We start from the raw sequence: 12,449 nt of genomic DNA, 5'->3' as shown, positions 1-12,449 counted from the left end.
ACGCACACAAAGGAGGGGAAGGCTGGAATATGACAGCTGCTTTCATAAATACAGCACAGACAGAGAATTATTTTGCCCCTTTGATCCAAACACAAAAGAATTTCGCAAAAAAATCTGTTCCCAAATAGCTCCGGAGTCCTTCCCCCCCCAGTGTTTGGGACACTAAACCCTGAAAATTCGCCAGCATTAATCCCAAAATTAGAAAGCACACAAAAATATTTTGATAATTTTCAGCTAACAGACTGGGATGAAGTCAGAGGCCAGATTTGCAAAGAAGAAAGTCTAAATCCTTTAGCTGTGCCTGTGCTATTCAGGCAGCACGGCAGTGGTCCTAGAACATGGGTGGCTATTGTGAAAAATGCATTTATTTTATGACTGGCTTTTTGCAAATATTGAAATTAATATTATATGTGTTGGGTTAGAAAGTGATGCTGTATTAATTCTCTTAAGTGCTGTGTTAAATATAGTTTTAGGTTATAAAAATTGTTAAAATAGAAACGATGCTATGTAAGAGAGTTTTCCTTAAAGGAAGGACTAACACCAGATAGCAGTCACAGGACACCTCAGTCTTTCAGAGGAAAAGAATTTATTGCTCTCTTATCAGAAGAAATGAACTTCTTCCTGCTTTGAAGGCACTGTTAGGATTCTGAGGAAGAAGTTGACAATGACCAGACAGAATCCTGTGTTTGAATGGAATTTATGCACCATGTATGAAGTGTGTGAATATGCAACATCCTTCTCTACAGATCCCCCTTGCTCCAGCAGAACCACACCTGATACTTCAGGAGGGCTGAGCCACAATTCCAATGGCACTGCCACCAACACCCCACAGGGTGTCAGGTTGGGTTTTGACTCTGGCAGTGTTGTTCTAGTTCACTGCATTGTTTATTTTATCCTTTTAAATTTTTTTCTTCCCTATTAAAGAACTGTTATTTCCTACTCCCATATTTTTGCCTGACAGCCCCTTAATTTAAAATTTATAGCAATTCAGAGGGGTGGGGAGGGTTTACATTCTCCATTTCAGGAGATGCTCCTGTCCTTCCAAACCAAGACACACGCATCTCTCCAGGGCAGGTCTTGTTTCCTAAATTCTCCTCACACCTGTCTGTGACACTTCCCCGCCATTCCAGCAGTGTCCCCTGAGGGACAGCGGCCATGTCCCCTCCCTGTGTCCCCTCCCTGTCCTTCCCCATGTCCCCCCACTGTGTTTCCTCCCTGTCTCCCCAAGGAGAGGCTCTGTCCAGGGTCAGCAGCTCCTTTATTGGTGCCAGCACTGTGTCCCCACCCCGTTGTCCCCTACACGTCGCTCTCGGTGACAGTGCCACCCCTGGGGGGGTCACACGGGGGTTTCTGCTCCTCTCCCGTCTCCAGCAGCGCCTGGGTCACCGTGGCCTTGTCCAGGGGCTCGTCCCCAACGCTGGTGTCACCCTTGAGGCCACCCGAGGGTGCAGCCCTGACGATGTCCCACCACAGCACACCCGGGGGACAGCGCGCTGACCCTGCCGGGAGGGGACACCGTGACAGGGATGGGTGACAGGGACAGGATGACAGGGATGGGTGACAAGAAGGGGCAACAGGGATGGGTGACAAGGAGGGGTGACAGGGGACAGGGTGACCAGGAGGGGTGACAGGGATGGGTGACAGGGACAGAATGACAGGGAGTGACAGAAATGAGGTCACAAAGAAGGGTGACAGGGATGGGTGACAGGGAAGGGAGACAGAGAGTGACAGGAATGAGGTCACAGGGAAAGGTGACAGGGACAGTGTGACAGGGAGGGGTGACAGGGAGTGACAGATATGAGGTCACAGAGAAGGGTGTCAAGGACAGGGTGACAGAAACAGGTGACAGGGAGTGACAGGAATGAGGTCACAGGGAAGGGTGACAGGGACAAGCTGGCAGGGATGGGTGACAAGGAGGGGCAACAGGGATGGGTGACAAGGAGGGGTGACAGGGACAGGGTGACCAAGAGGGGAGACAGGAATGGGTGACAGGGAGGGGCAACAGGGATGGATGAAAGGGAGAGGTGACAGGGAGTGACAGGAATGAGGTCACAGGGAAGGGTGACAGGGACAGAGTGTTGGGGGGTGACACAGGGGGTGACACAGGAGGTGACAGAGCCATCTCCCCGCTCACCTGGCAGCAGGCTGAGCAGGGCCCCTGTCCCCACAGTCGCCAGTGTCCCCAAGGCGCCATAGTACAGGTAGGAGATGGAGTAGAAGTCACCCAGGATGGCCGGGCTGTGACAGGGGACAGCAGGGACACACGGTGACATCACAGGGAATGGGGTCACGGATGTGACATCACAGCCAGCAGGGACAGGGATGTGACATCACAGGGTTGTGACGTCACAGGGAATGGGGTCAGGGATGTGATGTCATGAAAATAGGGACGGGCTGTGACATAAGGGACAGGGACATTGTTGTGATGTCACAACAAGCAGGGGCAGTGACATGACATCAGAGCCAGAAGGGACAGGGGTGTGACGTCACAGGAGACAGGGACAGGGGTGTGACGTCACAGCCAGCAGGGCCAGGGATGTGATGTCACAGGGAAGAGGGACAGGGCTGTGATGTCACAAAAACAGGGACAGGCTGTGATATCATAAGGGACAGGGACATTGTTGTGATGTCACAGGGAGTGGGGACAATGATGTGACATCAGAGCCAACAGAAAAAGGGATGTGACACCACAGCCAGCAGGGACAGAGACGTGCCACCCAAGGGGACAGTGCCAGGGCCATGCCATTCCAGGGGACAGGGATGTGCCACCTCAGGGGACAGGGACGTGCCACCCCAGGGGACAGTGCCAGGGCCATGCCACCCCAGGGGACAGCCACAGGGACAGGGACAGGGACAGGACCAGGGCCATGCCACCCCAGGGGACAGGGATGTGCCACCCCAGGGGACAGGAGCACGCCCGCGCTGTCCCCAGCCCCGCTCACCGCAGCGGCTCCGGGAGTGGCGTGGGCAGGGCAGGGCCGCTGGTGGCGCTGGTGACACTGGTGACACTGACGGCGCTGGTGGCGTTGGTGGCGCTGGTGGCGTTGTGGGGCGGGCACTGCGTCCCCCAGGTGGGCAGCACCCCCATGGTGGCCGCGCTGGGCGGGTACAGGGTGGCACCCACGGCCACCCAGAGTGACAGTGCCAGGCCCACGGCCAGGCCCCCCAGCACCCCCTGTGACAGCGACAGGGATGGGACAGGGACAGGACAGGGATGGGGACAGGGGATCAGCAGGGCTCGAGGGAGCCCTGCTGTGTTTTGGAGACACCCCCCCCCCAAAATCCCAAATATCCCCATGGCTGTGCTGAATGGCAGAACCCCCAAAATCCTCCTCACCCCAAAATCCTGCCATTCCAAAATCCCTATCCCCAAACCCCCCAAATCCCAAATTCTCCAAACCACCCAAACACCCCAAACCATCGCTGTGCGGACCCCAAAACCCCTAACCCCAAACTGCTGACCCAAATCCTCAAACCTCAAACCCCTTAAACCCTAAATCCCCAAACCTCCAATTCCCAAACCGCAGACTCTGTCCCCAAATCCCCCAAACCTCAAATCCCAAACCGCTGATCCCAAACCCCAGACCCTCACACTAAAGCCCCCAAATCCCAAATCCCCAAACCACAAATCCCCCAATCCCCAAACCCCAGACCATTTCCTGAAATCCCCCAAATCCCGCAAACTCCAAACCTCAAATCCCAAACTGCTGATCCCAAACCCCAGACCCTCACACCAAACCCCCCAAACCAAAACACCAAATCCTCACTCCCCAAACCACAAATCTCCCAAATGCCCAAACCCCAAATCCCCCAATTCCCAAACTCCATACCCTCCAAACCCAAACACCAAATCCCCACTCCCCAAACCACAAATCTCCCAAATGCCCAAACCCCAAATGGCCAAACCCCAAATCTCCCAAATCCCCCAATTCCCAAACCCCAAACCCCAAACCCCGACCCCGCACTCACAGCGGTCCCACAGCGGGGCAGGAACATCCCCAGCACGAAGGCGCCCAGCAGGGGCCCGCTGATCACCCCCATCACCGTGAAGGAGCCCTGGTGGTTTTGGGGTTTTTTGGAGTATTTTAGGGTCTGGGAGAGCTCCAGGAGGGCCTGGCACTGCCCCAACCCCTTCACCCTCAAGGGTTCTCCAGGTGCCACCCAAGCGTGGCCGTGTCCCCACGGTGTCACTGCTCGGATGGTCACTGACAGCGCAGGGAGTTTTGGGGATTTTTGGGGTTTTTTTTGGGTTTTTTGAGGTCTGGGAGAGCTCCAGGAGGCCCTGGCACTGCCCCAACCCCTTCACCCTCAAGGGCTCTCCAGCTGCCACCCGAGCGTGGCCGTGTCCCCGCGGTGTCCCTGCGGTGTCACCGCTCAGATGGTCACTGACAGCATGAGGGAGGTTGGGGGGGTTTGGGTTTTTTGGGGGGGTTTTGGGGTTTTTTTTGGGGGTCTGCAAGAGCTCCAGGGGAGGCCTGGCACTGCCTCAATTCCCCCTCCTTGAAGGTTCTTGAGGTGGCACCACCAGAGCTGGGCTGTGTCCCTGTGGTGTCCCTGCGATGTCCCTGTGGTGTCCCCACTCAGATGGGCACAGACAGGGCAGCGGTTTGGGGGTTCAGGGGAGGTTTTGGGGTTCTTTTGGGGTTTTTGGGGTTTCATTTTTGAGGTCTGGGAGAGCTCCAGGAGGCCCTGGCACTGCCCCAACCTCTTCACCCTCAAGGGCTCTCCAGGTGCCACCAGAGCGTGGCCATATCCCTGTGGTGTCCCCATGGTGTCACCACTTGGATGGGCACAGAGAGCACAGGGGGGTTGGGGGGCTTTGGGGTTTTTTTTTTTGGTTTTTTGGGGTTTTTTTGGGGTCTGCAAGAGCTCCAGGAGGGCCTGGCACTGCCCCAACCTCTTCACCCTCGAGGGCTCTCCAGGTGCCACCCGAGCGTGGTCGTGTCCCCGCGGTGTCACCGCTCGGATGGGCACTGACAGCATGGGGTGTATGGGGGGATTTGGGGTATTTTGGGGATGGTAGAAGCTGAGGGAGGGGATTTGGGGTCTCGGGGGGCTCTCACCTGCAGGACACCCCCCCCCAGCAGCGAGGACAGCGCGGCCACGGTGATGCAGGAGGTGCCAAAGGTGAGAGCTGCGGGAATATGGGATGGGATGGGATGGGATGGGATGGGATGGGATGGGATGGGATGGGATGGGATGGGATGGGATGGGATGGGATGGGATGGGATGGGATGGGATGGGATGGGATGGGATGGGATGGGATGGGATGGGATGGGATGGGATTTACAGGATGGATGGGATTGGGATTGGGATGGGATTGATGGGATGCATGGGATTTATGGAATGGGGTTGACGGGATTGATGGTATTGATGGGATTGGGATTTGGGATGGATGGGATTGATGGGATGAGATTGGGATTTATGGGATTTATGGGATGGGTTAGGGTTGGGATTTGGGGTGGATTGATGGGATGGGATTGATAGGGTGGGACAGGATCTATGGGACGGGATTGATGAGACTGGGATGAGATTGATGGGATGGGATTGGGATTTATGGGATTTATGGGATGGGTTAGGGTTGGGATTGGGATGAGATTCACGGGATGGGATTGATGGGTGGGACAGGATTTGTGGGATGGGATTGATGGCATTGGGATTGGGATGAATGGGATTGATGGGATGGGACTGGGATTTATGGGATGGGATTGGGTTGGGATTGATGGGATGGGATTGAGATGGGATCCATAGGGTGGAATGGGATGGCACAGCCTGGCACACCCCAGGCAGGGCTGACCCTGGTGGGTGTCCCATCCCCTCAGGGTGTCCCATCCTTGTCCCCAGGCCGGTGGCACTCACAGAGCCCCTTGGAGATCAGCGTCAGCTTCCTTGGGGACAGCGCCGGCAGCCGCGGCCGCACCAGGTCCTCCACGGTGACAGCAGCCATGGCGTTGATGGACGTGGAGGCCGTGCTGGGCGTGAGGTGGCCCCGTCAGCCCCATGGGGACACCGGGGTGGTGGCACCGCCTGCCCGCCCGTGTCCCCGGGCTGGGACCCCTCCTCACCTGAGCGTGCCGCTGTAGGCGCAGGCCAGGAACAGCCCCGGCACCCCCGGCGTGCTCTCGAAGATGTCCAGGACCAGGTAGGGCATGTACTGGGGGACAGGGGTGAGGAGAGGGGACAGGGGGGCCCCAAAACCCCCTGGGAGCCCCCAAACTCCCACCCCATTGCCTCAGGGGGTGCTGGACACCAAAACCCCCTGGGAGCCCCCAAACTCCTACCCCAATGCCTCAAGGGGTGCTGGAGAGATGATGATTCTGGAGGACCCCAAAACCCTTTCTGACCCCACTGCTTGAGGGGTTCTGAAAGGGGCAGAACCCCAGGAGACCCCAAAACCCCCTCTGACCCCACTACCTTGGGAGGGGGTCCTGGAGAGGATCTGGATACCAAGGGACCCCTGTGCCCCTGAGGGGTCCTGGAAGGGGCAGGACCCCGAGGGACCCCAAAACCCCCTCTGGCCCCACTGCTTGAGGGGTCCTGGAAGGGACACGATCCCATGGGACTCCCTGTGATCCTGGGGGGTCCCGGGGGGTCGGTACCTGGTCGGGGGCGGCGATGGCCCCGGTCAGCAGAGGGTCACAGTGGCCGTAGAGCGCGAACATGACGAGCCCGCAGGCCACGGCGCTGAACACGATGAAGAAGAGCCCGACCTGATTGACCAACAGCGCCCTGCGGGGGCACGGGGGGCACAGGGGGGCATGCGGGTCATGGGGGGCATAGGGGGCACAGGGCGCATGGGGGGAAGGGGGACACGGGGGGCATGGGGGGCATGGGGAACATGGGAGGAACAGGGGGTACAGGGGACATGGGGGGCATGGGGGGCATGGGGGGCACGGGGGGCTCAAGGAACATGGAGGGCACAAGGGGCATGGGGGACATGGGGGACACAGGGGACACGGGGGGCGTGGGGGGCACAGGGAGCATGCAGGTCATGGGGGGCACGGGGGGCACAGGGGGCACGGGGAACACGGGGGTCAGGGTCCTGCCAGGGCAACTGGAGAGGTGCCAGGTCCTGGCAGGGCGGGAGAGGCCGGGCAGGGGGTTGGGGTCTCGCACAGGAGGGCTCAGGCAGTGCGGGACTGTGGGGTCAGGGGCATTCGGGGTCCATGAAGGGGTGCAAGGTCCTGGCAGGGGGATTCGGGGTCTATGAAGGGGTGCAAGGTCCTGGCAGGAGAATTCGGGGTTCTTAAAGGGATGCAAGGTCCTGGCAGGGGAATTCGGGGTTCTTAAAGGGGTGCAAGGTCCTGGCAGGGGTGTCAGGGGAATTCGGGGTCCATGTAAGGTCCTGGCAGGGGCTGTGCCAGGTCTTTGCAGGGCGCTTCACCCACCAACGACCCGGGCAGGGGACAAACCCTCCCCTCCCCTCCGCGACTTCCAGCACGGGATCCAGAGAGTTCCTGGGGATACCGGGGGGGTCCGGAGAGTTCCGGGGATCCCGGGGGGGTCCGGACTCACATCTTGGCCTCCCTCTCGCTCCTGCAGGCCACGTAGCGCTGCACCTGCGCCTGGTTGACGCCGTACATGGAGAGCCAGAGCAGCGTCCCGCCCAGCACGAAGGTCCACACGGTGTAGCGGCTCCGCGGGTCCGGGCTGAAACTGGGCACGGCCAGGGGGGCACGGCATGGCACGGAGCCCGGGAGGGAGGGCAGGGGATGGGGGTAATCCCAGAACCCGGGGAAGGGGGTGAGAGGGGCTGGGGGCGAACCCAGAACCCGGGGAAGGGGGTGAAGGGCTGGGGGTGACCCCACAGAACCCAGGGCAGGGATAGGGGGGTCCCGGGGGGTTCGGGGGCACCCACTCGGCGAAGTTGATCCTGGAGCCGTTGCTGGCGATGCTCAGCACCTCGGCGGGACCCCCAACCAGCAGCGCCCCCCGGATGGCGATGGCGACAAAGCCCGCGAGCATCACGAACACCTGGAACACGTCGGTCCAGATGACAGCCTTCATCCCGCCCTGCGGCACAGCGAGCGGGGCTGAGCGCCGGGACAGCCCGGGACAGCCAGGGACAGACAGGGACAGACGGGGACAGACACAGGGACAGACAGGGACAGACAGGGACAGCCCGGGACAGACAGGGACAGACACAGGGACAGACACAGGGACTGACAGGGACAGACAGGGACAGACAGGGACACCTCCTGGGACAGACAGGGACACCTTGGGACGTCTCATGGGACAGCCAGGGACAGCCCCGAGACAGCCAGGGACATCACCTGGGACAGCCAAGGACAACCAGGGACACCCCCCAGTCCCCCTCGGGACACCCCGGGACTCTCCAGGACACCCCCAGGACACCCCGCTACCCCCTGGGACACCCATGGGACACCTCAGGACCCTCCAGGACACCCTGGGACACCCCAGGACTCCCCCAGCCCCCCCCGCTCACTATGGTGGTGTAGAAGGTGCAGATGGCCCCCGTGGACAGCAGCGATGCCCAAATGTCCAGCCCGGTCACTGAGGGAGAACAGGGGACAGTGCTGAGGGTGGGAATTGTCACCTGGGGGGGGGGACACAGGGATGGGGAGAGCCCCCCCCGTGCCACAGCACACCTTGGTTTAGGATCAGGGCGGGCGCGTAGATGACGATCCCGGTGTAGAGCATCTGCGGGAAGAGGGGGGTCAGGGTCCCGAGAGGGGCTCGGGGGGGGCTCAGTGCCCCAAGCGGGGGCTCAGGGTCCCAAGGGGGGGCTCAGGGTCCCAAGAGCGGCTCAGGGGGGGCTCAGTGCCCCAAGAGGGGCTCAATGCCCCGAGGGGCCTCAGTGTCCCCAAGGGGGGCTCAGTGTCCCCAAGGGGGGATTCAGTGCCCTAAAGGGGGGCTCAGGATCCCAAGAGGGGCTCAGTGCCCCCAGGGGGATTCAGTGCCTCAATGGGGGCTCAGTGCCTCGAGGGGGGCTCAGTGTCCCCACGAGGGGGCTCAGGATCCCGATGGGGGCTCAATGTCCCCGGGGGCGCCTCAGTGCCCCAAGGGGGGCTCAGGATCCCAAGGGGGGGGGGGGGCTCAGCGCCCCAAGGGAGGGATCAATGTCCCCAGGGGAGGCTCAGTGCCCAAAGGGGGGCTCAGGATCCCAAGGGGGGGGCTCAGGGTCCCGAGGGGGGCCCAGCGTCCCCTCGCAGGTGCCACGGTTTTCTCTCGGCTCCGTTTTCTCTCCAAACAGCGCTCCCGCCGCGCCGCTCTCGCTCCGAGCCAGCGCAAACACCAGCGCGGGGCCGAGGGCGCTCCCCAGGGGCTCGGGGCACCGCCAGCGCTGTCCCCGCGCTGTCCCCGCGGCCAGCACCGCACACGCACCGTGGCCACCACGTACTGCACGGTCCCGCACAGCCGCACGCTCCGGCTGAAGCGCCGCTCCAGGTACTGCGACAAGGACAAGGACAAAGAGCACGTCGGGGCCACCCGGGAGTGAGCCCTGAACGGGGGCTGGGGGGGCTCGAGGGACCCCCAAAACGCCGGCAGGGCGAGCGGGGTCCCGCAGGGTTGGGGGGATCCCCAGAACCCCAAGGCAAGGGGGAAGAGGGGCTAGGAGAGACCCCCCAGAACCCCAAGGCAGAGAGAGTGGGGTTCTATGGGGCTGAGAGGGGACACCCGGGTCACCCAGGGACACCCCCAGGACAGCCAGGGACACCCCAGAACACCTCGGGACCCCCGGGACAACCCCCCCGGACACCTCCTGGTACACCTTGGGACATCTCAGGACCCCCCGGGACACCTCGGGACACCCACCGGGACACCCCCAGGACAGCCAAGGACACCTTGGGACACCTCGAGACCCCCGGGACATCACCCGGGACATCTTGGAACACTTCGGGACACCCCCTGGGACACCCCAGAACACCTCGGGACCCCCGGGACACCTCGGGACATCACCCGGGACCCCTCGGGACCCCCGGACACCTCGGGACGCATCGGGAGCGGGGCCCGCACCCCTCGGGGGGGGTCTCATCCGCCGAGTCGAGCCCGGAGCCGTTGGCAGCGATGCTCGGCACCTCGACGGGACCCCCCCAAGCCGTGTCCCCGCCGTGTGCCCACCTCGTAGGTGCTGGTGAGCCCCAGGCGGTAGAAGACGGGCAGGAAGAGCTGCGCGGTGAGCGCGCTGTTGATGACCTGCGCCAGGCACATCCAGAGGAATTTGGCTCCGTAGCGGAACGCCTCGGCCGGCACCCCCCAGCACCTGGATGGCCGACATGAAGCTGGCCGACAGCGAGAGCCCCACGGGCAGCGCCGACATCCTCCGGCCGCCCGTGAAAAAATCCTCCGAGGTTTTCTGGCCGCCCTTGGCCAGCCCGTGGAAGAGCCCGATGGCCGTGGAGATCAGCAGCATCAGCGCGAACACGCCGTAATCCCACGGGCTGAAGGTGAGCTCCCGCACGTCCTGAGGGCCCTGCATGCTGGCTTTAGGGTGTGGGGGACCCCAAATGGGGCAGCTGAGGGAGCGGGGTTAGGCCGGGGCTCGGCGGCAGCGGCACATCCGAGGTGGGGGAGACTGGAGGCAGAGAGAATTGCTTGGAATGGGAGCGCCCAGCGGAAAGCAGGAGCGGGGAGCGGGATTTTGTGCCGCACCCCGTGCCCTCTGTGCCCTTCCCAGGCGGGGGTTGTGCCAAGGGGTGCCAAAGGGCAGAGTCCGAGAAGGAACAGGCAGAATTTGTGCTGGGAATTGCCCCCGATCTCTCCCCGGTTCGGCTGCTCCGGCCACCGGCTCCGAAGGGACACGGCCGGGGAGGGAGCGGGGGAGGGAGAGAGAGGGGGAGAGACCCCTCCCCAAGGCAGCACAAACAAGGAGGGGCAGAGCCTCCGGCGGAGCCAAATTTATCTCCAGCCGAGGGGGAAAAAACAACAAACCCGAAGGAAACCTTTACCCCAGAAGGAACAGGTTGTTGTTTGCCCGTCGAGCGGGACGGACCGGCCGGACCGAGCCGAGGAGCCCAGCGGGGGCTGCTCCCCGGGGAGGGGTCCTTGCGGGGTCCCCGGAGGTGTCGAGGGCCCGGCCGTGCCTCGACCAGCTCCAGCCGGTGGGAGGCACGTTCAGCAGGTCGGGGAGGGAGCCGCGGCGGGGAGGATGGAGCTGTCGGCCATAAATAAATAACCCCTTCCCTCCCGTACGGCCGCGGTGCCGGTGCGGAGCTCCGAGTCCCGCGGAGCCCCGGCAGTGAGCGGCGGTGGCGGGGCAGGACGGTGGCTCCCGGAGGGATACGTGGCACCGGGCGTGGGGCTGGCCCCGCTTCCTCATTCCCTGCCACCAACGCCACCTTGTCCCGCCCGGGCTCGGACAGGTTTGGGGATTTCCACGCTCTTGACCCAAAGCCCGCAGGTGAGGTTGGGGTTGGGGCAGGGGAGCAGCGCTGAGGTGGGGACAGAGCTGGCAGTGATTTGTCACCGCCCCCTCCGAGGTGTCACCGAGGGGGAAGGGTCCACTCCAGGGTGTCACCACGGGGGCACTGTCCCCTCCAAGGTGTGGCCACGGAGGATCTGTCCCCTCCGAGGTGTCGCTGCAAGGTCACTGTCCCCCTACCCAGCATCACCACGAGGTCACTGTCCCCTCCAGGCCATCACCACGAGGTCACTGTCCCCTCCAGGCCATCACCGTGGAGGCAGTGTCCCCTCCAGGCCATCACCACGAGGTCACTGACACTTTCAGGTCACCAGCATGAAGGCACCGTCCCCTCCGAGATGTCACCCCCGAGGCATTGTCCCCTCCAGGTGTCACCACGAAGGCTCCGTCCACTCTGATCCATCACCGCGAGGTCCCCGTCCCCTCCCCGGTGCCACCCTCTGAGTCCTCCCCGCCGGGCACACGAGGGTCCCTGTCCCTTCCTCCAGCCCTGGTGGTGGCACTGTCCCCACCACGTGTCCCAGGAGGGGGGCACAGGGCAGGGCAGGACCCCTTCCCCTCCCCGCCGCGGCGCCTCCTCCTCGCCGAGCGGGCTTGGAGCAGCTCCAGGGGAAAAAAACAACGAGTTTGGGCCACATCCGCCGGGCGGGGACGTGCGACACCGCACGGGCCCGGGGCTGGCACACGCCCAGCCCCGCGGTGGCACCAGGACAGGACCGGGGCCAGGAGAGGCACTGGGAGTGGCAGCAATGGGGGGCTGGCAGCGCCCTGGCTGAGCATCCCCGTGCCTGTGATACCCAGGGTGCCAGCACCGGGGGGTGCCCAGAGTGTGCCCGGGGGTGCCCAGAGGGGGGACCGGGAGTGCCCAGAGGATGCTCGAGAGTGCCCAAAGGGTCCCCGGGGGTACCCAGAGTGTCCCTGGGGGTGCCTAGAGCGTCCCCAAGAGTGCTCAAAGGGTCCAGATTGTCCCTGGGGATGCCCAGGGTGTGCCCCCGGAGGTGCCCAGAGAGTTCCTGAAAGTGCCCAGATTGTCCCCGGGGGTGCCCAGATTGTCCCCAGGGGTGCA

General features: G+C 62.7%; 2 protein-coding genes across 2 annotated transcripts in view; one reads left to right on the top strand and one right to left on the bottom strand.

Annotated features, from left to right (window-relative positions):
• Positions 1-1,199: 1,199 nt before the first annotated feature.
• On the bottom strand, positions 1,200-10,393 carry SLC5A5 (solute carrier family 5 member 5). The gene is made up of 14 exons (XM_074529030.1): positions 10,084-10,393; positions 9,346-9,411; positions 8,610-8,661; positions 8,447-8,514; positions 7,859-8,013; positions 7,516-7,656; positions 6,600-6,729; positions 6,066-6,154; positions 5,860-5,972; positions 5,064-5,134; positions 3,970-4,056; positions 2,943-3,175; positions 2,135-2,238; positions 1,200-1,499 (listed from the first exon to the last, which is right to left on the bottom strand). The coding sequence occupies exons 1-14, from the start codon at positions 10,171-10,173 to the stop codon at positions 1,297-1,299; spliced, it is 1,602 nt and encodes a 533-aa protein (XP_074385131.1). The 5' UTR covers positions 10,174-10,393; the 3' UTR covers positions 1,200-1,296.
• LOC102064099 (tyrosine-protein kinase JAK3) overlaps positions 10,353-12,449 on the top strand; it is a 13,439-nt gene continuing 11,342 nt past the window's right edge. Inside the window, exons 1-2 of the mRNA XM_074528455.1 lie at positions 10,353-10,390; positions 10,945-11,063. Of these exons, the coding sequence (XP_074384556.1) occupies positions 10,353-10,390; positions 10,945-11,063 (157 nt within the window). The remainder of the gene's footprint in view (positions 10,391-10,944; positions 11,064-12,449) is intronic.

The sequence above is a fragment of the Zonotrichia albicollis genome, chromosome 29, assembly GCF_047830755.1.
Source record: "Zonotrichia albicollis isolate bZonAlb1 chromosome 29, bZonAlb1.hap1, whole genome shotgun sequence".
In the NCBI taxonomy this organism is placed as follows: Eukaryota; Metazoa; Chordata; class Aves; order Passeriformes; family Passerellidae; genus Zonotrichia; species Zonotrichia albicollis.
This window is presented reverse-complemented; position numbering and strand designations above follow the sequence as displayed.